Source organism: Rosa chinensis, chromosome 7 (assembly GCF_002994745.2).
Source record: "Rosa chinensis cultivar Old Blush chromosome 7, RchiOBHm-V2, whole genome shotgun sequence".
Classification (NCBI taxonomy): Eukaryota; Viridiplantae; Streptophyta; class Magnoliopsida; order Rosales; family Rosaceae; genus Rosa; species Rosa chinensis.
The window spans coordinates 17,123,371-17,150,375 of record NC_037094.1 but is presented as its reverse complement, the minus strand read 5'-3'; the positions used below and the strand labels follow the sequence as shown (position 1 = coordinate 17,150,375).

Genomic DNA, 27,005 nt, shown 5'->3' with positions numbered 1-27,005 from the left:
TGGAAGACAAAACTGAGAGTGGTATCATCTAATATAATTGAAATTTTGAAACTAATTTTAAACCTGGGAGATCTCAACAAGTGGACCCTTTTGATTGGGTTCCCACCACCCAGATCTTTGCTCCTGTACAATCAAGACAAGAAACCATTGTTTGAAGCTCTAAGAAAACATAATCTGGTCTTGACCTCATAGAAATGCCTATTATACGGTTTATTATACAGAAGAAGTATTTTTTATTACCTCTAAAGTATGAGACCTTGCAAGCCTGTGTATGTCAAGCAGTTAAGCAGACTTTGTCATCGTATTATTCGTATCTTGTATGCAAATCTGAAATTTTGTATGTATTGGAAATTTCAATAAGTCAACAGAATAATCAACAACCTGCAGATAAAGTTGATCTCCATGCTTATGTTTTCTAGCCTTAAGTATGCTTAAATTCCACTTAGGATCTTCATTTATAAGTATTTTTTTGCCAGATAGTTTTGTATATTATGACATTGCCGTACTATTAGCATGATGCATTAGTTTTGTGTGAAACGTGAACTGAGCTCCACCAGACTTTTGTATCTGTGTCTACATTCGAACACACATACTCTGCGAGAAAACATTACCCTCTATTTATCAGTTAAATTTAAATCTTCTAGCAACTAATTAAGAACAATTAAGTTCCATAGATAATTTTTTTGGTATAGAGGTTCTCTTGCTAACTGCTCTCTGATAAGTTACATATGTCGTTGAATTGTTAATTTGAACTACTAATTTGTTCCGATGTACAATCACGGTCAAACAACATAATATGACTATGACAAGTAATCGGCGTGAAAACATTACTTCTCTTCGAGTGCTATAGCACTGTAAAGTTTCCCTTCTATAGAGACAGATAGGATTATACATTCTATAATGTAGTTGCACATAATTGTGGATCATGATCCACAGTGACCTATACCTACGTTTGTGTTGGTAGTCGTTGCACCCCAATTAGTGCTTGGCTCAATGGGGGGAGTGGTGCTCTATGTTTTGAAATGGGTTAACTAGCATAGCAATAAGCACACCTATATCTTGAAATTTTCCATCATGAAATGAAATTTCATACGCAAGCATATATGGTAGTTGTAAGCACCTCTAAAACACTCCATTTGAGATCCCCATTGATGTAAGCAATAAGAACAAGTCCACTTCAGATCCTGTTGATGTAAGTATTAAGATTGAGAGTTTGACATAACAGCTTTAAACTAAGTTAACGTCTGACAAATATCCAGGAGAAGATCTCATTCTAACAAACAAAGAACCAAAGAAAATGAAACTACATTACCTCATACAGATTCTGTAGTATTTAACATAGATATTTATAAGATTTCAGATGTTGGTAAAACCCCAATTAGATTTCTGACATCTTAAGTAATTGAAGGTCGGTTGAAGTTGGTTTCAGATGCCTAGCCACTCTTAGTTAGACGCATGCTATGAACCTCTATCTACTCAAAATCTAGGGAAGTGTCCTGTTCCACCAAAATCTCCTTAAAAAGGGCCTGAATTCTGCCTTGTGCTACTTCCTCTTCTTCTTCGGCTTAATCTTAACTATAAACCAATGGAAGCATCCAGTAAGCTTCATAGTCATGCAAGGCTCTCTCTCTTTGAACACAATATTATAGATGCGTTGACAAAAGGAAATTAGTGTCCTCTAGACAGAATTATTCTAGGATATTTTATTCTATATCCAACTAATAATATATCATTTTGAGCAACCAACTTCACAAAACAAAAAGAAAAGCTCAAAAATTAATACACTTTTCTGACAAGTTGTAAGTTCTGGCCTGTCTATATAAGAAGATCTTCCACTGAATGCTGATCAGATACATTCCAGCACTTCCTTCTCATTCTTGTCTATTCTTTGCACCTTTCCCCTAAGAACCCTTTTCACATCCATAGTAATCTCAAGCTGTTTCAGTTCAAGATCTTCTCTGAACTTGAACTGAAATTTCGACAACGATGTGGGCTTTGTGCTTTGGAGCATTGGTTGTTATAAGCATTACTCATTGGGTTTACAGGTGGAGGAATCCCAAATGCAATGGCAAGCTTCCACCAGGTTCAATGGGATTGCCACTTATTGGGGAGACTTTACAGTTCTTCACTCCCAACACCTCTTCTGATATTCCTCCCTTCATCAAGAAAAGGATGGAAAGGTGAAATTCCGATAACAAGCTCAACTTTCTAGTCTAGAATACTTCAAGCATACTTCTTGTCAATCTTCTTAACATGTATAGTGCATTTTGCAATTTACAGGTATGGGCCAATTTTCAGGACTAATTTGGTGGGAAGACCAGTAATAGTATCAACAGACCCGGATCTCAATTACTTCGTATTCCAACAAGAGGGTAATTTGTTTCATAGCTCATATCCTTATACCTTCACGGAGATTTTTGGGAGACAAAATGTGGGTAACTTGCATGGGATCACGTACAAGTACCTCAAGAACATAGTGCTCCATCTCTTTGGCCCTGAAAGCCTTAAAAAGATGATCCCAGAAATTGAAGAGGCAGCACTCAGAAGATTACAACAATGGTCATGTGAGGACACAATAGAATTCAAAGATGCATCTGCAAGTGTAATTTCAGGCTAACCTTTCTTCTTCTCTTTGAAAATCACCAACAATATCTTGCTTAAAGTCTGAGTGAATTTGGTTTTTGCAGCTGATATTTGATCTTACCGCAAAGAAACTTATCAGTTATGACTCAGAAAACTGCTCGGAGAAGAATTTACGCAAAAACTTCGTTGCATTCATACAAGGATTGATTTCCTTCCCTGTGGACATCCCTGGAACAGCTTATCACAAATGTTTACAGGTAAGCCTAAATCTGTTCCACCAGTATCATTAATCAAATTCACAACGCTAATGAGTACAAAAATTGAATATTGATGTCGGAAACAATTGTAGTCTCTTGGTGCTGACCTTCAACAATTTCTCAGGGTAGGAAAAATGCAATGAGAATGTTGGTAAACCTGCTACAGGAAAGACGAGAAAAGCCGCGAAAGCAGCCTATAGATTTTTTCGATCACGTGCTTGAAGAACTCAAGAAAGAGGAAACGATGTTAACTGAAGAAATTTTTCTGGATTTAATGTTTGTACTGCTTTTCGCGAGCTTTGAAACAACTTCCCTAGCTCTAACATTAGCCATCAAGTTTCTTTCAGACCACCCTGCAGTGCTAAAGAAATTAACGGTCTGTACAAACTCTCTAAGCATTTCAAACCATACTAATTGCTATAGCTCGCTGTTGTTAATATTTCTATCTTATGCTTTTGACAGGAAGAGCATGGGATGATCATAAAGCAAAGGGAAAATGCTGATGCTGGACTTACATGGAAAGAATACAAATCAATGACATTCACATTTCAGGTGAGTCTCACACTTTAACTGTCAGTGGTCAAAAGGGAATGTACAGAATCATTTTCTGTAAAATGATTTGGTTTACAAACTAACATTATATATCAACTTGCAGATCATCAACGAAACAGTTAGACTGGCAAATATAGTTCCAGCTATCTTTCGCAAAGCAATAAGAGAGATACAGTTTAAAGGTATGTAAATCATAATATTTAGTGTGGGATTCCAACTATAAAAAATCAGTCACATACACGAATATCATCCTAATTTGACATATTATGCCTATTTGTCTGATTGCAGGACATACCATTCCAGCAGGTTGGGCAGTAATGGTTTGTCCCCCGGCCGTACACTTAAACCCTCAAAAATATGATGATCCTGTGGCCTTCAATCCAGGGAGATGGGAGGTGAGTTGAACATCAAAGCATAACATCTCTAGTTGAACTTGACTGGAAACCCCTATAATCATTATTCGTAGTCGTCGTCTGTACTAAAAAGAAGGTGTAATTCAGGGAATGCTAACAAGTAGTGCATCAAAAAATTTCATGGCTTTTGGCGGTGGCATGAGATTCTGTGTTGGAACAGACTTTGCTAAGGCGCAGATGGCTGTATTTCTGCATTGCTTGGTGACCAAGTACAGGTAATGTAATAAGTGTCCAAACTTGGATAAAGAAAATACTAGAGTAGAGACTAACATGTGTATGTCCACAATTTTCAGGTGGCAAGCAGTGGGGGGAGGAAATATAGTCCGAACTCCGGGTTTACAATTCCCGGATGGTTTTCACATTCGAATACAGGAGAAAGAAGATACAAGTAACGGGAAACAGCAAACTCCAGATGCTTGAAGCAGAAATGCCAACACTCAACAGGCAAGTGAGATGGCTAGAGACAGATGAACATCACAATTGGAATATGTACATAGATGAAAAGCAATCATGATTTTGCTTAGGGTCGGTCACGTACAAAGTTTTATGCTTCTAATTCCATTTTTTGTTTCCTGCTTTTTTTTTTTCTGTTTTTTTTTTTTTTTTTGCAATGTTCAGTTGTGTAAGGGTGGAAGCAGAAAAAAAAAATATATATATATATAGGTTCCAACATATAATATAATTAATTCATCAATATGCTTGTACCAGTTCTGTAAAAATGGTTCAGTATCATCTCTTTCTCTCCCTGTTTTCTCTCATTCAAGTATAAACTAGTTCCTGGTGCAGTACACAACATTACAAAAATGAGAAAGCCAAAGTCTTTTACATTCATTCAAAGAATTTTTTTTTGGTTACAAGGAAGCCCGAAAGGGCCAAGAAAGAAAGAAACTAACTAGGGAACAAGAAGTTAGAGCCCACAACTCTAGTATGGCCACTACCAGTAACATCATCAAGGAGGGTCTGAACTTTATGAGGGGGAGGTTGATCCCAGAAAGTTGTTCCTCTAGAGAAGTTGATAATATCCTTTGCCAAAATATCCGCTGCAAAGTTCCGTTCCCTATGGATGTGGTGGATAGAACATAGATCAAACTCTTGTATCACGTCTCTACAATTGGCAATAAGAGTTCCAAGAGGGTGACTATCAATATTTCCAGAATTTATGAGATTAACACAATGGCCGAATCACTTTCAACTTCCAATCTTTTAATGTGGAGATCAAGGGAAAGCTTTAAGCCAATATAAAGGCCCCAAGCTTCAGCTTCGACAATCTCACCAACTCCCATACTGTGAGTGAACCCTTTAATCCAAACATCAGAACTGTTTCTAATGAGACCAGTAGCTCCAATCACTCCTGCATAAGATCTGGAACCATCAATGTTCAATTTAAAATTGTTTGCAGCAGGTTTGATCCATTGAAGGGTTACAACCTGATGGGGCCTATTATCAATACTAGGCTTGGAAGCATAATTTCTTTAGGATTATGAGGAAAAGTGAAATGAATTAACCTCAAAGATGCCTTTGTTCCTCCATTTCCAAATGTATCAGCAAACAATGCTGAAGAATTCATTCCAATCAAAGGAAAGCCATTTACATCCTTTATGGAGAAGATTAGCAGCAATCCAGTCATTCCAATTGAGCCAGAAGGTACCTTTCATTTTTATAGGGATAGCAATGCTCTTCCAAATCTTAGAAGCATGGGTACAATCTCTGAGAAGGTGGAGCATGGTTTCAGGGATACCAGGGCAGAATTGACAACTCTCATTAGTAGTTAAATGCCTTCTAAGTCTTTGGGAGTTGGTAAGGAGTTTTCCTTGAACAAGAATCCAAGCAAATTAAGGTTTTGAGTTTGGGAGGGATATTAAAACTCCATATTTTCTTCCAAAAACAATCAGGAGTAAGATCAGAACTAATAGAGCACATGTAGCACTTTTAACAGTAAATACACGATTACAAGTATGCTTCCAAATAAGATTATCAGCAATAGAACCATTAACACAAATAGGAACTTTACCGATAATATCAAAAATGTGATCAGGGAAGCATACCTTTAGGAGATCAAAATTCCATCCATTACTGAGCCAAAAATCCTGGACAAGAGCATTGTAGTCAACAAGATTAGCATCAGGCGCAAAGGAAGAGAGGGCTCCATGTCCAGTCCAATCATCGATCCAAAACTTAATAGTATTCGATTCCCATTCCCTACTTTTCAAAGTAAACCATCTCTAAGAAGTTTAGCACCATGGAGCACACTACTCCAAGTGCTAGAACAATTAGGATGGTGTGTATAATTCTTATCAAGAAGGGAAGCCTTTCGAAGGTACTTTTGCTTAAACATCTTGCACCATAAACCACTATCACCATTGATCATTCTCCAACTAGTTTTAGCTAGCATAACCTTATTCATCTCAGCAGATTTTTTAATACCAAGACCACCTTTGCACTTGGGTTTGCAGACTGTTTCCCAATTCAATAAGTGAATTTTCTTCTTATCAGTAGTATCACCCCAAAGAAAGTTCCTATTTAATCTATCAATATCTTCACAAACTTGGTGAGGTAATTTAGCAGTCTGCATGCAGTTCACAGGAATGGAAGAAGTGACAGCTTGTATCAAAGTAAGTCTGCCAGCCATGCTTAGGTGTTTACTCTTCCAGCTTGAGAGTCTTTGCTGCACTTTATCAACTAGGTTAGCATAAGTTCTGGTGGTTACCCTGGAATGGATCATAGGCATTCCAAGATATTTTCCCAAGTCTTGAGCCAAAGGAGAACCACAAACTCTATTGATTTTCCTAGCATGCCTTCTCTTAATATTGGGGGAACAATGAAGTAGGGATTTTTCAAAGCTCACCGATTGACCAGACAAGTTGCAGAAGATATCCATGCATTTTTCAGGACAAGAGCTTGAGAGGCGGAAGCTTCAACAAAGAGAACCAAGTCATCTGCAAAAAAAAAGATGAGAAATAGCTGGACCAGATTGTGAGGACTTAATAGGTTTCCACTCACCAACATCTACAGCAGAGCATATAAGATGAGATAGTTTTTCCATACAAAGCACAAAAAGATAGAGAGATAAGGGATCTCCCTGCCTTATACCTCTTTGAGCTGTAAAAAAAATCAGATAAATCACCATTTAGAATAACTTGGAAAGAAGTCGAGGTAACACAATTCATGATCAAATGAACTAAATTCTCAGGTAGCTGAATTTCAATTAAACTTTCTCAATGAATTGCCAGGATAGTTTATCATAGGCTTTAGAGAGGTCAACCTTCCAAATCATGTATCCCTTCCGACTCTTAGTATTTCTGCACTTATGAAGAAGCTCCTGGGATATCATTATATTGTCTAAAATGTGGCGACCTGGCACAAAACTAACTTGGTGAGGACTGATAAGATCGGGTAGAAGAGGCCTCAATCTTGCAACAATCACTTTGGAAATTACTTTGTAAATAGTAGAACAAAGGCTAATAGGTCTAAAAAGTTGCATGAATTGAGGATAAGTGGATTTTGGAACTAGTGTAATAAGGGTATGATTTAGGCCCTCAGGAATTTTACCAGAGTGAAAGGCACCAGACACGATGGCAAAGACATCGTTAGCAACAAGACTTCAGTGCTTCTGATAGAAACTAGCAGGAAACCCATCAAAACTAGGCGCTTTGAGTCTTCCAATACTAAACAAGGCCTTTTTTACTTCATCAGGAGTCACACAATTACCCATGAGTTGCAAGTTCAAAGAATCAATGCATGGAAAGAGCATAGGAATTTGAAATCTCATATCATCCCAGTTCGGAACAGAGAAGAGATTTTTGAAAAAATCAACAGCAATTGATTTCATAGAAACAGGACCACACACCAAACTCCATTAGCATCAAATAAACCATCAACTTTGTTCCTTCTTCTTCTAACCAGAGTAGTAATATGAAAAAACTTAGAATTTCTATCACCTTCCTTAATCCATTTTTCTCTAGACTTTTGCTTCCAGAATATGGCTTCTTTGTTTCTAAGGTCAACATATTCTTTTTGCAAAGTAATCTCCAGGTTTGAAAGAAAAAGATTGTCTTTCTTACATAAAGCCTTCTGGATACCCTTAATTCTAGCTAAAAAGTCTCTTTTCTGATGAAAAATATTGCCAAAAACATTTCTATTCCACTGTGAGAGACTAGTTGCTAGGTTTGTTGACTTAGCCAAAATATCACCAGTAGTGGAATTCCAATTATCAGAAACAAAATCATAATAATTCTCATGGTGCATCCACATAGCTTGGAAGCGAAAATGAGGATTAGATCTGTGAGTATGTAACTGGGATAGAAGCTTAATTAAAAGTGGACAGTGATCCGAGGACATTCTTGCCAAGTGAAATACCTTTGCTTTAGGGAAGAGGAGTCTCCAATCACAATTACATAAACAGCGATCAAGTCTCTCTTTTACTGTATTGTTTGTCCATGTAAACTCTGCTCCTTGAAAAAACCCATATCAATCATATCAGAACTATCCACCCATTTTTTGAAACCTGCAATTTTTCCATGCACAGGGCCACTACTCTTTTCAGATATTGAAAGTAATTCATTGAAATCACCAGCAAGAAACCAAAGTAGCTGATACAATATCCAGGTAGTTCCATAAGGTATTTCGAAGTTGGTTACAAGGACTGGCATATATTGCAGTGAGGAGCCAAGGTTGTTTCCCATTGCCACAAACTTTCATAGTAATAGATTGGAAATTGGAATCGATAAACTCAAGAGAGATGACATTATCATTCCAAAGAAGCCAAATACCACCACTGAAACCACGAGCTTCAACAATTTCAAATTTATTAAAGCCCAGATTAATAAAAGTACTCTTGTGAGGTTCAAATTGAACACGAGGTTCACAAATAATCAAAAGGTTAATTTTATTTAGGATTAAGTTCAATTTACTCCCCTGAATTTTGAGGCTAAAATCAGTTTGGTCCCTCTTTTTGAAAATCATTTATGATTGTCCTTATACTCTCAAATGACATCACCCGAGTCCAAAATTTGAATTTGGCTAAAAAACTGACGTCAACTGCCGATTTGGAACAGACATGGGGGCCTACTTTTCAGATTTTAAACCCCACAAGGAGGGAAAAATAGACATTTCCAATTTTTCTCATTTTTTAATTTTTTTTCTCTATATTCTCTCTCTCTCTCTCTGTTTTTTTATATATTATAAATCTCTAGTTTCTCTCTCTCTCTCTCTCTCTCTCTCTCTCTCTCTCTCTCTCTCTCTCTCTCGCAGATCAAGACGACTACGAACGCCCTGATCTCTCCTCCTGCAGCGAGCCCTTCGCCTACGCCGATGAGGCCCTCAATAACGAGTACAACAGGTTACCAGCGTCCCAAGCCCTGACCCTGATTTGGTGGACGACTCGATCATGAGGAGGGTGCGGAAGGTGGAGGAGAGTATGGATCCAGGCCCAGTAGACCTCAGTATGGATCCCAGGAGCCCGGATCGGAGTATGGATTGGGTTACGGTCATAAGCCGAAGTACCAAGCGCCTGAATCGAAGTATGGATCGGGTTACGGATGCAAACCCGAGTACGAGCCACGGCCCCGAGGCCCCGAGTCGACTCTCCTCTTTGATGCAGCGTTTGGGCAGGGTGACGCTGTCGACGTGGGGCTGCAAGATTCCTTAGACTCGGGTTGGTCTGATAAGAGAATTGGGCTTTCAGATTTTTGGCTGGTGCTAGTGGTTGGCCTCCATACTAGGCGTCGTTGGTGGTGGTATCACTATCGGGGATGATGATGATGGTTGGCAGCAGAAGAGTGTTTGGATCTCCCCAGATCGGATTTTGTTTGCACAGGGTGAGTGCGACGACTAAAGTGGAAGTAGAGACAGCGACCAAGTAGGCAGTGGCGGCGCTAGCAGATTTGGGGATGTGGGTAAGGCTGAGACTCCTTCTAGGCTCAGTGGAGCTTAAGCCTTGAAGGCTGCGAGAGAGAGAGAGAGACAGAGAAAGAGAGAGAGACAGAGAGAGAGAGAGAGAGACAGAATATAGAGAAAAAATTAAAAAAAAAGAGAAAAAAAATTAGAAAAATTAGAAATGTCTACTTTGCCCTCCTTGTGGGGTTCAAAATCTGAAAAGTGGGCCCCCATGTACGCTCTAACTCAGCAGCTAATGTCATTTTTCGAGATAAATTCAAATTTTAGACTCTGGTGATGTCATTTGAGAGTATAGGGACCATCGTAATCGATTTTCAGAAAGAGGGACCAATCTGATTTTGGGCCCAAAGTTCAGAAGAGTAAACTGAATTTAATCCTTTTATTTATTTTAACTAGATCATAAATATCAGATCTAAAATCCTTACCTCCTGCACCACGGGCATTCCAAAAGAGAATATTATCCATCAACATAGATGTGAGAGGGAGGGAGAACCCCTGGAGTCAAGAGACAATCATGTCCTCCTCCTTAGAGGGGGGCATGGTTTTGGCCAGAGCCAAGTTATCAATAGATTGATCACGAGTATCATCCATGTCAGCTACAGGAGGGTCCTGTTTGAGGTTGTCAGAGGAATCCTGACCACTATTGCTAGAAATCACCTGTAAACCAGTCTGAGCCATAGCAGTATTATCCAATATGTCATTCTCAGGGGGACAATGACCAAAAGTAGCTGAGCTACTGGGAACATGTGGGTTAGGAGGAATATTGTTAACAAGGGAGGCAAGGTCAGGGAAGGGAACTTTGAAATCACTAGAGTTGGTAGTAGGAATTTTCTTTGTCTTGCTTGTAGAAGCGGTAGAGCGGTTATGTCCCCTACTGGTTTTACCATTAGTAATGTCCTTGAGGGGCTTCTTTTTTTATTTCACGACTTTATGCTAGGTAGCAGAAATAGGTTCTAGTTCAGAAACAGGTAGCTCTTCTACATATTCAGCAGCAATAGAGTCACGAGTCTGCATCTTTTTCTGAACTTGCTTCCACATAGTCATAACTTTTGGCTCACTGGTTTTAGCATCCATAGACGTTGCAGCCATATGAGAGCTTTGGTTATTATTAGTAACATTAGCTTCATCATCCCCAATCTCATCTTGCAGCAAGGAAAAACGAAAACCAAAAGTATTATGCATTTTACCATTGTTTCTAGGTTGATTACCATGCTTCTTACTTTTATAAGACATGAGCATCCAAGGACCATGACCACCATTGGAGGACTGAGTAGCAGGAGGTGTAGGCTCAGGGGTTGAATTGTTAGGAGTGCCAGTATCCATGTCAGTACCATTAGAGTCAAAAAAGGATTTTCTCACAGCCTCCCCTTGGCCAGCTGTATTGCCAGAAGTTTCAGGAGGGGGGGGGGGGGTATTGTTTGTTGGAGCGAGATGTGGACATGAAGCTTTGGGATGGCCATAGAAACCACAGTTGAAACATATCATTGATATACCTTCATACACAACATTGTAAGCTATACCTTCAACTTCAACAAAAGGCAGAAGTGGTTTTTGTAAATCAATTTCAATACAAAGTCTACCAAATTTTCCAAGAGCCTGACTCAGTGTGAGTTTATCAATTTTAACAACAGTACCCAACATCTTCCCAATTATCCTCATAGTAAAGTCCTTATAATATCGGAAAGGAAGCCCCATAATACGAACCCACACAACCATATGAGTTATCTTATCTACAAAAGGGTTGAAATCAGGCTTACATTGTTGCACAATAAGCGTTTGGCCAGCTATATATAATCCAAGGCTTTCCACAGAGCGCAATATTCATGTCTTCCTCAAGCTAGAACTTGACCACAAAGTAGTCATTACGTAGGTCGTTTAGCTACCATGGGCCCTGCAACTTCCATTTCCTTGTTAAACTATCAGCCATGAACTTTATAACATTTGGGAATTAGGCTTACCCATAAGCTTGATGATTACTCCATAGCGCCACTTGAGGTCAAGTTTATCATTCACTCGCTTAGAGAATGAAACATTTGGTGCAATTTTGCCTTGAGAGTAGATGCAATCATTGTCTGTCATCTCAAAATCCTCAAAGGCCGCACTACCATAGTGGCTCAGGGGTGTTAATAGCTTCATAACGTAGCTCTATGATTCCTTGGTGCCCCGAGGCAAGGGCGATTCCTATTCCGTCGAGGTAATTTGGGCTGCTTTTAACTTATCGCAGAGCGAATCGTTCGTCCAAATTCGTTTGTGGTGATACATTGGACTCGAAACCTCTCCACCACTCCCCATTGGGAGGGCAGAGAAGGTGAAGATCTGATGGTGCTCCGTCATCGATGAAACAGCAAAAAACTTGCCTGCCAAGATGAACGGAAAGGTATAGTGGTGACAAAGGGACGTGTAAGGATTGTCTACTGGAAACAGGAGCGTGAGGCGCGTTCAACACCGTAGGAAACGTTTTCAAATAATAGTGTTTTTTCTTTCCCTTTGCGTTCTTTCACTTTTTTTTTTCTTTCCCAAGTGAAATTTCTTTCTTCTTCATACAAAGAAATTTCACTTGGGAAAGAATAACAAAAAAAAGTGAAAGAACGCAATTAAGCCTATTACCATTTGATCTAGTGACAAATGTATCTTCCATTTGTAAGTGGGAGGTCGTGAATTTGACTCACAATATATTATTTATCGATTCGATATTAACAAAAAAACGCAATTAAGAGAGAGAGTTCAACACAATTATATATTCAATAACAAACCCCAATTTGAACTTGAATTAAAATGAACTTTCACTAGGGCTGGCAAATTCAACCGATCCAAACCAGCCAAACGAGTCTGTCCCGAACCAAGGTTGTCGTTTACCAAACTTGTGGTACGGTATAACCGAACTGAGAGAGTGTAGTTGGTACGGTAGCGGTATTGAATCTTAAAGAAATACAGTATACTGTACCGTACCACATATTTAATATAATATTTAATTATTTTAAATCTTTCTTATATAATCAATCGTAGCCGTTGATTTTCTTCAGTTTTATTCCATATTAACTAACAACCGTTAGATTAAAACTTTCCAAACCCTAGCTAATCCCTCAGTCCCTCTCTCAGTCTCTCGACCACTCCCTCAGTCTCTCTCTCTCTCGAACCCGAGCGAGGTTCTGACTTCTGAGCCTCTCAAACTCACTTTCCAAACCTTAATCCTTAATCCCTCAGTCCCTCTCTCGACCACTCCCTCTCTCTCTCTCTCTCTCTTTCTCTCTCTCTCTCTCTCTCTCTCGAACCCGTGCGAGGTTCTGAGCCTCTCAAACTCTTCGAAGAATCTAATCTTTTGATCCATTCGATTTCATGTCACGTCAAATCGATTCAATTCACATCAGTCAAACAATTGCTGCAGTACTGCTGGTGAGTACGACCTTCAATTATTTTGGATTAGAAGCTTTGGATTGTTGCGTTGAGGTTCGATCTACCCAATTTTAGTAATTCGATCTTGGATATGTTATATATTATCTTGAGATTTACCAATTTGTTATGGGTTTTCATGGTTTTTATTTTGTGCTTGGAGGAGCAGGAGCACCGAGAACTAAGTTTGATGTTTGAGGGAGAAGAAGGCAAAGTCAAATCAATCGAAGGACTAAGTTTGTGGCTCTCGATGGTGGAACTCTGAATTGTAAGCAAGACTCTATTCAATTGAAGGTATAATTCGATATATGCATAATTCTCTGTTTGAATTTTCATCACTATGTGTTGTTCTCTTTGTAAGAGCTTTTATCTGAGTAAGAGTTGCAGAGCATTTTAAATGGAATACAGATGAATTAGAAAATGACAACACAAGACTCATTTACAATTTTACATGCACCACAGCATTTTAAAAAAATTCTCCACTTTTGGGACAATTTCATTCTGGTTCGAGCTTCCCTACTTTATATGTTGCTTTTCTTGTTTGGTCTAACATGCTCTATTTGGAGTTTCTAATCTAGAATCTTGGTTCTGTTGTTGCTTGTATTGTTGCATTATTCTATTGCATTATCAAAAGCTTTCTTTCAGAAGCAGCAGTTTACAATAAAGTTTTTTATGGTGACCCAATTTTTGTTCCAATTTGTTATCATTTTAAGTCATCTCATTATAATTTTCAGGTGTTCCAATCTTAACAATTCAAGAAATCTTACAATGAAGGCCGGCTTAGAACTAGAGCAACGTAGGAGCAATGTAAAAACTGCCTAAATTCTTCTTCATTGATTGAATTTGCAGAACTGCCAGCATTCTTATTCTTTTCAACTAAAATGGATTTGCAGAAACTTCGAGTCTTTGAGTGAGGCAGGGAGTACAACAAGCAAATATGAAGTGATGATGAGATTAAATTTGAGTCTTTGAATACTTTGTTTTCAACTATTGTTCACTTAGTTATTGTATCATTTGTGTGTACTGTACGTGATGATGAGATGAACTGTAAGTGATGATATGAAGTGATGAACTGATGATGAGATGAACTGTAAGTGATGAATTGAAGTTGATGTGAGAGACTGAGAGTTATTTGCTTGTTTTTCATTTGCTTATGGTCTGGACCTTTAAATTCAGATGATTATATGAGTTTTTCAGTTGCTTACAGGTTTGGGCTTTAAAATTTTCATTTGGGCTGTAGCTGAAAGCTGACCCAATCTTAAACTTGGTTGGAGGCCCAACCAACCGATTCCAACCGATACTCTCGGTATACCGACTTTTGTGGCCGGTAATGGTAGCTCATTTTGTGTACCAATAAGCTTTGGTACGGTAGGTGGTTTTAGGCTTGAAGGTCCGGTACCGTACCGAACCCAGCCCTACCTTTCAAGCATTATTTTGAACCTCCAACAGTCCTTCACCTCTGATTTATATGATTCAAGATCCGTGAGAGGGAGAGAGAGATAGAGAGAGGGAAGATGAGCCCAAGTTGCAGTGGGCTTAGTTGTGGGTTTTGGGCCTACCATGTAAATCAAAATGACTAGGGACCTAGAAACCCAATTCCCAAATGACGAAAGATTTTGATACATGTTAGAATAATATAGGAACACTAGTCAGTCTAGTCCTGTCATTTCATAAAAACCTGATTGTGTAGTTGAATAAACTAGGAATAAGGTTATTTTTCAGCAGTTAGTTCCTTCCCCGTTTAAAGCATCAATTGGGGCCGCTATAATGGAAACAAATTACTATAAGACAAATTCTAAAGTTTGAATGCCAAAGGTTTCAAAGTATCTCAACATCAAATGGGAGCTTCCTAATCTAAATCAAGTTAAGTTAAACTTTGATGGGTCAGTCCAAAATGATGAAGCTTCAATAGGGTTTATTGTTAGAAACTCAGATGGTATTCCTTTGGTAGCTGCAAATAAAAGAATTGGTCAGTCAGGTGTGCTTGTAGCTGAAGCAATAGCTTTAAGAGAGGGTTTGCACATGGCGCTTCTACATCAACATCAGAATCTTTTGGTGGAAGGTGATTTCAAGCTGTTAATTGACTACATTCAAGGTAAATCTGAGGTGCCATGGTGTATCAAAGCCCTTGTGCAAGATATCAAGCAGTTGGCTCAACAGAGTAACTCTATATTCTTCAGACATATTTACAAAGAGGCCAACTTTGTTGCTGATCATTTAGCAACTTTGTCTCAGCAAGCCCAAAATCCATCAGTTTGGTTTTATTCTTACCCCTGTCAGTGTCCGCAGCGTTCCATTTGGATTTGCTGGGAGGGGCTATTAATCGAGGCTTTGTGTTTTAGTTTGTTGTTGTTTTTCTGTATCGAAAAAAAAAAGTAGGGGTGGAATTTTTGGAACCCAGAAACCGACAAACCGTACCAAATCGGATCGAACTGGCAAAAATAACTGACCGAACCAATGGTTGTGATATGATTTTCGGTTAGTACTTATAACAGATCGAAAAATTACCGAACCAAACCGTACAAAGTTATTAGGTAAAATTTATATTTTTATTATAGGAAATTATATTTAGTGCTCTAACTATATTTTAATTTCTATATGTAATTAATTTTTCATTGCTATTTATAGTTTCAGTGAGTTATAACTTTTTTGAATTAGCCTGAGAGGCGATAATATCATTCATCTCAAGCCAGAATAGGTCGTTACATACATTTCCGTTGCCATTTAAGGGCATAGACAGACAAGAAGATAGTGGTAATACCCACAGTGGTACATAGAAATAGACATACTCATTATACAATCAAATACATAGAGGTAACGGGGATCCTCCATTGGTACTACGCCGGAGGCTCTAGAGATCTAGGTTCCTAATACAAGAAAATTTATTGTAATTAGACAAGAAAGCTAAAAACATAGGGTTGGACCAAGGGCCGAAGCCCTAGCCCAAATTAAGCCCAACAGCTCGAAGAATAGGACCCAAACTCAAGGCCCAATAGGATTGCAGGCCTAGAAGGTAACTTGAACCCACCCGAACGGCGTACTATTGCTCTAATGCAGCGCCGCCCTACTCTTCGCTGCCACAAGTCCGCAGGACCACACCATCTTTACCCGCAGGACCACGTCATCTCGACCCATGCTGCCTTGAAGTTGCCCCGACCGATCTAGCACCCACGAAACCTATGCCGCCTCGAAATCCCTCGATCCATGCCACCACATCGCTTGATTCAGCACCCACGACCCATGCCGCGGTCTTCAACACCTTCCAACACAGTCAACGAGGCCCACCGGACCTGTGCAACATAGCCATCGCGCTGCAGCGACTATCCCTAGGAGCTGGCAACTATCCCTAGGAGCCTCAGACAATACCAGCTATCATCCTGTCTGGCAGCAGCCTGCAAGCGTTGACGAGGCTAGCAAAGCCAGCTCGGACTTCAGGCACCGCCAGACGAGAAAACGATCTTCGCAGTCAAAGTCGACTTTAGGGTTTTCTAGAGAGAGAGAGTGGCCCCTCAGTTCTAACTTAATTTTTATTGTGTTTATTTTATTTGCTTATTTGTTTTTATATTTCTTATAGCTTTAAATTATAGAATAAACTATAGTATATTAATATGTCTTATTGGTATTTTTGATGTATATTTCCCGGTTTACATTAAATTTGTGGATATTAAAGTTGTTTGGATAAGTGGGTGGTTATAGTTGGATCTTCAAATTTGATATTTGCACCTCCATCTTTTTTAAATTATCAATAGATTTTGTCAGCTCATATGAAAAGATAAATAAGGACAAAGAAAAAAAAAAAACTATTCTTACCTCTCCTATTAATATAACAATCAATTTTTTTTTGGACAATCACATTAATATAGCATTATTTTTTTTTCAGGAATTTCCTTATATTACCTATATGACTTTTTAATTTACCTAAAATAATTAAGTAAAAATAATCAATTTCTATACAATACACTAGGAATTGATATACCATAGAAATTGATTATTTTTACTTAATTATTTTAGGTAATTATTTTAGTTGAGAGAGAGCAAATTTCCCAGTGTATTGATATACCATCATTTAATACAAAAGTAAATTAAAAATAATATGATTTGTGTTGAAGGAAAACCTAATTTGTGTTTAGCCCAAACTCTAGGTTACTTGACCTAGTGGTAATATGATTTAATTAGAAGGATCTAGAATCCTAATCAATGTAGAATTACTTTCCTTGTATGATTGAGATTCTATGCATTGTAATCCTCTATATAAAGAGGCCCCTATTATCAATGAGAATACACAGCAAATTTCTCTCAAATTCAGTTTCTCTACAACACGTTATTAGCACGAGCCCTAACCCTAACCCTAAAAACCAAAACTCTTCTCACCAAAACTACCGCAAGCTCCTAGCCCTTGCTAGCCATGTCGTACGCTGCCCCTGCAGCCCTTGCGCACCCGTGTGCCGCCTACTGCCCCTGCAGCATTGCCGCACGCCTGCTGCCCCCTGCAGCACAGCAGCACGCTCGTTCCTGTGCAGATCAGGCTGCTTGCACACCCCGAAAAATCTTGTTCAGGACTTCAGATAAAAATTCTTCCTTCATCAAAGTTGTTCACCTATGTCTCTTATATCTGACCTCCAAATTTAAGCCCAATCGGAGTGGTTTTGTGACCTGTACACCAATCGGAGTGGGAGCTGTTCAGAAGCGAATCTGCTCCGAATTTCAACAAGTTTGATTCGCCTAGGACTGAAGCTCGTCTACAATCCTACAACGAGGATCGAATATGCTCTGCAATCCTACAACGAGGATCAAATACGCTTTGCAATCCTAAGAGGTATGGTTTACTAAAAGTTCCCGTTTTTGAAGTTTTTTTTTCTTTTTCGCTTCTTTTTCTCAGGGACTTGCAACCTCCCTTCTTCTACCCCCCTTTCTTCATCATAGGGGAGACCTAATTAAGCCGAACTGTGGGGGTTCATGCTCACTCCAATCTTGGAGCTTGTAGAGTCCTCCAAACTTAGAGTTTGTTGAGAAGAAATGATCGACCACAAACATCATTGTTTCGATCTAATCCAACCCCTCTTGGAATCGAATTTCTTGGAAGCGACTACGCTTGGAAATTCCTAATTTCTTAGAAGCGACTACGCTCAGAAATTTTATTTGTTTTCGTGGTAGCTATTTTCGCTCCGAAACTAACCCTAATTTCTTGTTCTCTTTCAGGATGAGTAACCTGAACAAATTGGACTTTGCTCCATTGGGAACAACTGGCTCTGAATATCACAGATGGGTTCGTGATGTCTGCCAGCATCTCAAGGCCGATGGAATCCTGGATACGATTCTCGAGCCTAACCAGGACGTGCTAACTGTTGAGCAAGCTCAAGCTTTGGAAGCAAATAGAGCAGCCTTATAGGCAAATAAGGTGAAAGCCATCATCCTAATGACTCGTCATATGGATGATTCGCTCCAGTACGAGTATATGAATGAAGAAGACCCCAGAAGGATGTGGGTCTCACTCGAAGAAGATTTGGCAACGTCCGTGACTCCTTGCTTCCGGACCTAGAAGTGAGATGGCATAGCCTCCTCTTCTGTGATTTCAAGACAGTTCTTGACTATAACTCGGAAGCACTTCGCATTAAATCCTTAATGGAATTCTGTGGTAAAAAGATCACAGATGCGATGTTGATTGAGAAGACTCTTTCTACCTTCCCCGTCTATGCATTGATGGTTGCTAAGAACTATCGAATGGATGTAAATGCAAGACGGATCACAAGGTTTCATGAGCTCATTGGAGCTATGAATGTTGCTGAAAAGCATGACAATATCCTTGTGAAGAACTATAATTCGAGATCTGTGGAAACAGAACATATTCCAGAATCCAATTATAGTCACACCTCTAAGAGAGGGCACCAAGAGCGATACCCTAATCTTAGGGATACTTCTGGACGTTCTGGTCCATATAATCGCTCTACTTGGGAAGGTAACCGCCAAAATAGGCGAACACGGAACCGAAGAGGTCAATGTGGAAAGAGAGAGGGAGGCAACGCCTCTGGTCATGTTGGTGGCGCCACCAACACTAAGAGCCATCTAAATGACGCTTTCAAAGCGCCTCAATCAATGGAGTCTGAGCAAAGAGATGTACGTTCTCGATATGGAGTATCCAATCATTGGGCACACATTTGTAGAGCTCGTGAAGAACTTGTCACCGCCTACAAAGCATATTGTGAAGCAAGAGAAGCTCACTATGTGGAACAAGAAGATCAAGAAGATGATCTAGAGTGAAGGGTTGAAGACTACAAATCTGGCTGGGATCAATTGATCGCCAATTCTGTTTAAGTCTTTATTTTCCAAGAGATGTAGGCGATTGCCATATTACTTTTTATTGGATTAGATTTTCTTTGATCATAGAAACAATGATGTACTCCGTTGGCTTATGAATAAAATTTCGAGTGCTTTTCATTATGACTCAATTTTGATTCTGAGCATATTACTTTGTGACTACGATGGCTGGGCCATCAATATTAATTCAAGGACATGGAATAGCCCAAGTTCCACTTGCCAAATGGCACCTTGATTACAGTTGTCACAGAAACTCTCTACGCTCTTAGGGCAAATAGTACCCTATGAATAGCCAACGAATTCCATGTGAAAATGCATGTAGAGAACGGAAATGAGTTCCTTTGCATTACCTCTAATGATTGCGAACAAAGACGCATCTTAGAGACGTTTATGTGTCTCTCTAGTGGACTTTATGTCACTATTCGAGCTATTAAATCCAATAAAGTTTTGAGAGAAGATCTCTTGGATTTAGACACATATTGGCTTTGTCACGACAGGATAGATCATCCTAGTCATGATATGATGATCCGTCTACAAAAGACTTCACACGGACATCTTTTCTCTCGAGCGAAATGAAGCATGAATCAAAAGTTGATTCTTAGACTAACTGTGACCGACGCTGCTGCCTAGGGCACCGCCTCCGTCCACCACCAGCCTAGGGCTGGCGTAGTCCCTATCCATGACTCCATGGATGGCGTCCATCATGGTGATGGCACCCTAGGTGATGCTGCAATCACCAACTTGCTTCACAATAGCGTTTCAGACGCTCAGGCCTAACCAAAATTCTCATTGGTTGCTTCTAAAGCCTCTAGCTCGTTTTACTAAGCCCGTTCCTTAGGGAAATTAGGACTTAGACCGTCCTATGCAAAGGATATGACAATACTTATTATGTTCTTACAAAGAATCCGTAGGGATTTTGTGGATTGATTCAACCAACTTGCGGACGCTTAAATATTTTATGATGTTGGTTGGCACGCAAACACTCTGGTCACGTGTTGTGCCATTGTCCACATATAACTGCTGTCTACGCTACACTCCTAGCACATATCATATGACAATGGACTCACTCCCCAAATCATCCTATTCAGTCAATTGGATTTGACTATGCTAGTGAGTTTACATTGAAGACTTTCGATGGATATTGCAATGGGTTTGATGTTGGACATCACATTCCCATGTACACACCCAATTGGTCTCGTGGAAACGACTACGATGGTAGTCCGAACATTGGTAATGCGCACCAATATTCTTACATCCGCTTGGGGTGATGCGATATCGCATGCAGTCATGCTAATTCGTCTACGACCTACCGCCACTCAATGTACCTATGCGTTACAACTAGTGACTGGGTACACTTATTTTGTACTTACGCACATTTGAGTGAGCCATTTATGTGCCAATTGCGCCGCCACAGCGCTCTATGATGGGTCCTTACAGATGAATGGGCAACTACGTTGGATTTGAGCTTCCAACAATCGTCCGCCACTTAAATGCCCTTGCTAGGCGATCTTCTTACTGCTAGATTTGCGGATGTCACTTTGATGAGACAGTCTTCCCGTCGTTAGGGGGAGATAAGAACACGAATGTTCAACAGGAACGACAGGAATTGTCGTAGTCTGTCCCCACTATGTCTCATCTTGATCCCTATTAAAGTGACGAGATCACACAAATATGCTGCAAACATGCCTGCAAGGAAGGACGTTCCTACGAGAGGACGTAGCGCCACCCTACACGGAGGTAGGCATGGCGCCAATGCCAAAGAAAGTGGCACTTTGGCATTACAGGCCATGGCCCCAGCTAGGATGCGTGGAGAGGCCCGTGGGTTCGAAGGATACTTTGGCACATTCCAATCCTTTGATCATCAAGACTCAAAATCCGTCTCATGAGAATCTTTCGGGTTATGGTTATCGTTGGGGGACGCCTCAACGTCAAAACCTGTTCCTGAGAATATAGAGCTCTATGAAAATTACACTAGTGTACATGAGACGTGGGATAGAAACTCCATCAGAATTGATGATGTAGTTGCGTATTTTATTGCGCATGAGTTTTTGAGTTAGATGATATCGAACCACGCTCCGTTGATGAATGAATGCCAACGTAGAGAAATTTGGCCTAAATGGAAAGATGCGATCCAAGTTAAGATTGATTCTCTAACGAAGAGGAAGGTTTTCGAGCTAGAGATGCCAACACCTCCTAACATAAAACCTGTTGACTAATGGGTCTTCGTTAGAAAGCGTGATGAGAAAAAGAGATGGTAATCTCGCCTTATGGCGCAAGGCTTCTCACAAAACGCCCTGGAATCGACTACAATGAGACATATTCTCTCGTAATGGATGTCATTGCACTCCACTACCCTGTCAGTTTGGTAGTTTCCGAATAACTGAACATGCAGCTTACAAATGTGGTCACTACGTATCTCCATAGGGATCTAGATACGGAACATACATGAAGGTTCATGGCAAACTTCATTTACCCAAGTTAAGAGGTTCTAGACCACGGAGCGCGTTTACAATTAGGTTGAAACGCTCACTAAAGTGACTACTTGATTGGGAAGGGATATGCCCACGCGTTTCTATAACAAGTTTCGGATTCTATCGCGGTTCATGTTGGACATGATCTTCATTAGAAGCCTTTAAAGAGTTAAGGGAAACCGCTGAACACTTGAAATCTGTAGTTTGAGATGAAGGATTTTGGGAGAACACGATTATGTCTCGGTTTTGAACTTGAGCATCGTGTCGATAGATGTTTAGACATTTTGACAAGGTCAAGCCTCCAAGCACCCCCATGATCGGCTGTAGTCTTGATCCTGAAAAGGATCCTCTTCGTTCGAAGGATGATGACGAAGATGCGCTAGGGGCAGAAATGCCCTAGTTAAGTACAATAGGCGCATTATTGTACTTAGCTCAATGTACAAGACCGGACATCTCATTTACTATGAACTTGTTAGCTAGATATAGCTCTGCGCCAAAGCGACGCCATTGGATTGGTGTAAAAGATATCTTTCGATACTTGAGATGTATGAATGATATGGGCTTGTTCTATCCCTACAAAGAGATGATGGATTCGGACCCATCACATACTAGGTACGCCGCCAACGCTGGCCTGCGTTCTCTATCCCCATCCCAAAACGACATGTGTTTTGGAAGGTTTTGCTGATGTTGGGTATCTCTCTGACCCACACAAAGGTCGCTCCCAAACTGGTTAAGTGTTCACCATGGGAAAAGACCGTGATATCTTGGAGGTCTACAGAACAGACCGTAGTCGCTATATCTTCAAACAATGCAGAGATCATTGCTCTTCATGAAGTGGTTCGTGAATGTATATGGATTGGATCCATAATTACGCATGTTTGAACAATTGTGGTTTGAAGTCTACCACAGATGAGCCTACGAGCATTTAGGATAATGCTACTTGTTTTTAACAAATGAGGCAAGGCTACATCAAAAGCGACAACACCAAGCATAATCAGCAACAACAGACACTCCTCAAGATCAAAGTGAACTAGGTTCGATCTGAGAACAATGTGGCAGACTTGTTTACTAAGTCATTGCCCAAATCCACGTTCGAGAAACATGTGGCAAGAATTGACTTGCGAAAATTATCTGAACTCCCATGATCGTAGTCATCAGGGGGAGGTGCAGACATCAGGGGAAGATGTCTACATGTTCGTCTCAAATCGTGAATGGTGTGTTGTGCTCTTTTTCCCCTTCGACCGAGGTTATTTTTGTCCCACTGGGTTTTTGTTACTCGGCAAGGTTTTTAACAAGGCAACGAGATAAGCACCGCGTTTGGGCAACACAAGGGGGAGTGTTGAAGGAAAACCTAATTTGTGTTTAGCCCAAACTCTAGGTTACTTGATCTAGTGGTAATAGGATTTAATTAGAAGGATCTAGAATCCTAATCAATGTAGAATTACTTTCCTTGTATGATTGAGATTCTATGCATTGTAATCCTCTATATAAAGAGGCCCCTATTATCAATGAGAATACACAGCAAATTCCTCTCAAATTCAGTTTCTCTACAACAATTTGAACTTTTTTTGAACTAAATTTATTGAATATTTTGTTGTAGTTGGAAATTTTTTTTCTTCCTTTGCTTTCCTATTTCCTATTTTGTATGGAACTATGCAGTTTTTGCATTTTTAATGAGTTCTCAACTAACTGTTGATATATCAATACACAGAGTCTCTCTCAAAAACCCTAAGAACCCGAAACTAGAGTTTTCCTCTACCCTTCTATTGCTAATCCGGCGACGCACCTTACCAGCGTGAGCCTTGAGCCTCATCGGCGCCACGTGGACTTCAAGCCTCGTCGATGAGATGAGGACTTTGAGACTCGTTGGGACGATGGGGATCTTGTGCTTTGTCTGCGTGATACAGGTGTCACCGGACGGGTGCCTGCTCGGGTCTGTATGTTAGAGGGGAAGGGAACCAGTCAGATCTCCTTCTCGTCGATGATTGTGGTGGTGCGACACGTTGTAGAGAAACCCGATCAATGGTGGTGCGGATTCTTCCACTGGAGATGGCAAGACATCGTGGCTCTGATGCTGCTTCATCTTAGTGGTGTTCGTCCGGTCGTTAATGATGGCGGGCGGGTTGGTGGCTGGCAGATCGGTATGCGAGCGGGTCGATGGGTGTCGTTGGCAGGCGGTGTGACAGCGACATTGGTTTTTTTGGCTAGAAGAAAGAGGCTGGGCTTCCTTGCTTTTCGCACATGGGCTTGGTGCATTGGGCCAGGGTTTTGCCTAGGCCTATTAGTATTAGGTTAGGTTTTTCTTTGCTTTCCTATTTCCTATTCTTGTAGGGAATTATGCAGTTTTTGTGTTTTAGGTTTTAGGTGCCTATTTACTATGTATGTTTCATAGTTCGTAAGCTCGCTTTTAATAAGTGAGCATTGGATGTTTTTAATGAGTGGTACTATTCTATATTCCACTTTTCTTATTTGCCCTCTGTTTTCAAGGCAGTGGAAAGGTATCTAATGCACTACTCTAGTTTGAATATTAATGACAAATCGTTTTGATTTTGATTAAAAATAAATAAACAAAATAAAGATCTAAATTAAACTCATTTTAATTAGATTTAATTGATATATATTATTTATTTGAGAACCAAAGTCTTTTCTAGAACCATCCATATTGTAAAATGTAGATACCTATAGTATAACTATGTCATCAAGAATAAGTAACACCCTCTTAGAGGACTTACAAGCCATGGTGGGACCCAACTACTACATGATATCTAAGCTACTCCGTGGTAATTTGAGGAGACCAAGACCTCGCCAGGAAGCCACATTCTCGGCCTTGTCAAGATACTTTCATGATAAACTTTCTACACTAAAATAAAGATTTTGTGTCCCACATTAGAAAACATGTAAAGGAGAGTGGCTCCCTTACTTATAAAAGGGACCCCTCCTTTGGGTTGCAACCCATTACAACCTTTGTAATCCACTTAGGTTGTAAGGCCCAAACTCATATAATACAAGATTAAAGTGGGACGTAATCTCCCCTATAGCGGGAGATAAATCACTATACTTCTCGTGTCTTACTCTTTCTCTCTAACGTTAACTAGAGCCTTTGACTCTATATGTTAACATTGGGTTTAGGCGCCGTCTGGATTAATAGAAAAATCTTTGTAATTGCTACTTGTTCAGCCCCTCTAATAATCACTTTCTAGTTCTGTCACTGAAAGTACACCAAAAATGTAGGTAGCTAGCTCACTCACAAAATTCTTCGTGGTTGAATTGATAGAGATAAAAAAATAAAAATAAAAACAACAAATTGTTGAAGATACAAACTTAACTTTTTAAGTATTTGAAAAAATGAATTTGAAGTTTACTTAGTTTTTTAGTATTCAAAAAAATAAATTTGAGGTTTAATAAGTATGAGAGGTCCAAATATCAAATTTGGAGGTCTAACTATAACCACCCTAATTACTATATGTAAAGAAACGTGAATTTTCATTAGAAATAAGGATTAAATTAACAGTATTAGCAGGGTTAAAATTAACCGAAACCGAATATAACCGAACTTAACTGAACTCATATATTGGTTAACCGATATAGTTGGTTAACCAAATTTGCTGTGCGGTTTCGATTACTAAGGAAAAATCGAACCAATGAAACCAAGTCCACCCATAGAGTAAATTATCTTAAAATAGTGTACCATTTTGCACCAGTGTATTAGAGATTCTTCTGATAATGGGGGTTGCCCGTATTGTGGATTGCATGCTTGCCTTGAGTTCAAGTGATAAGTTTTATTACCGCCTCAATATACCAACATCTATTATTTATTAGGGATGACAAGGATATCGAGAGTTTGAACATACAAACATTTTGAGGATCAACAAAAAATTTTGATGACTGGATCGACAAGATTTTGATATCTATGTTTTATCTAAAAGAAAGATTTTTATTAATAAAGTTTCAGACCTTTTCAGTAGGTAAGCCAATTGCAACTCTTTCTTTATTGGGGGGGGGGGGGGTGCGGGAGTGAAACTATTTGATCATCTTTTAAACAAAGAGAAAAAAAGAAAAGAGATACACTATAATATGTGTGTGTAGTAGAAGTTGTGTACTATAATATGCTTATATACATATACAACTTCGGAAAAAAAAAAAAAAGATACACTATATTCCTCTTTTAAACCGAAAAGTGACACTAAATTCAAACCTCGCACTTTAATTTCAGAACGAGGTCTCGCTCTAGATAAATATTATATATATAATATGTGTGTGTAGTACTGTAGTAGAAGTTGTATATGTATATAAGCATGTATTTAGTGCATAATATATAATTTAAATTTAAATAAATATAGTATATATAATTAACTACACATAGTATAGTATTTAATTTGTGGACTTACAGGCTAGGCTTGGCAGGATTTTATGGGCCTTTGGTTGGACGGACTCATGGGCCGGGCCGGACTTCAAATCCCTAAACCAAGGCTACCCTAACCTCTACCCATCGAGCCGAGCCTTTTGCGGGCTTTTATGTGGGCCGAGCAAGACTTTTACTCGTCGGGCTTACGGGCCTCCATTGATCCATTTGATCCGCGGGCCAAATGATGAGGCCCAATTTGGTTACATATTACGGCTGACTTTTCACTTGATCCGGAAGCAATAAAACGAATTTGCATGTGGCCCTAGAATCAAATTTGTGGTCAAATGAATTTTTTTTCCATAAAAAAAAAAAAAAAAAAAAAAAAAAAAAAAAAAAACTAGCATCTTGATGTTGATGCATATATGGTCAAACAAGTTGGGCCTGACTCTCCACTTGCATGCATATATGGTCAAACAAGTCGGGCCTGACTCTCCACTTGATCTTGATGCAAATCATGCAATTAATTAAACAAATCTTAAGTCGCTAGAAATTAGTTGGGGGGCTGAGTGAAACTATTTGATTCTCTTTTAAACAAAGAGAAAAAAAAGAAAAGAGATACACTATATTCCTCTTTTAAAAGAGATACACTATAATATGTGTGTGTAGTAGAAGTTGTGTACTATAATATGCTTATATACATATACAACTTCGGAAAAAAAAAAAAAGATACACTATATTCCTCTTTTAAACCGAAAAGTGACACTAAATTCAAACCTCGCACTTT

The 27,005-nt window shown here is 39.4% G+C and overlaps 2 protein-coding genes across 2 annotated transcripts; both read left to right on the top strand.

The window, feature by feature from the left end:
- Positions 1–1,854: 1,854 nt before the first annotated feature.
- On the top strand, positions 1,855–4,427 carry LOC112175088 (cytochrome P450 87A3). The gene is made up of 9 exons (XM_024312751.2): positions 1,855–2,180; positions 2,281–2,602; positions 2,688–2,840; positions 2,965–3,216; positions 3,303–3,392; positions 3,496–3,574; positions 3,681–3,787; positions 3,893–4,020; positions 4,099–4,427. The coding sequence occupies exons 1-9, from the start codon at positions 1,987–1,989 to the stop codon at positions 4,223–4,225; spliced, it is 1,452 nt and encodes a 483-aa protein (XP_024168519.2). The 5' UTR covers positions 1,855–1,986; the 3' UTR covers positions 4,226–4,427.
- A 10,469-nt stretch (positions 4,428–14,896) lies between these two features.
- Positions 14,897–24,233, top strand: LOC112177505. Its single transcript, XM_024315799.1, has 3 exons — positions 14,897–15,251; positions 23,784–24,017; positions 24,208–24,233. Exons 1-3 carry the CDS (start codon positions 14,897–14,899, stop codon positions 24,231–24,233), a joined length of 615 nt encoding a protein of 204 aa, XP_024171567.1.
- The last annotated feature ends 2,772 nt before the right edge of the window (positions 24,234–27,005 follow it).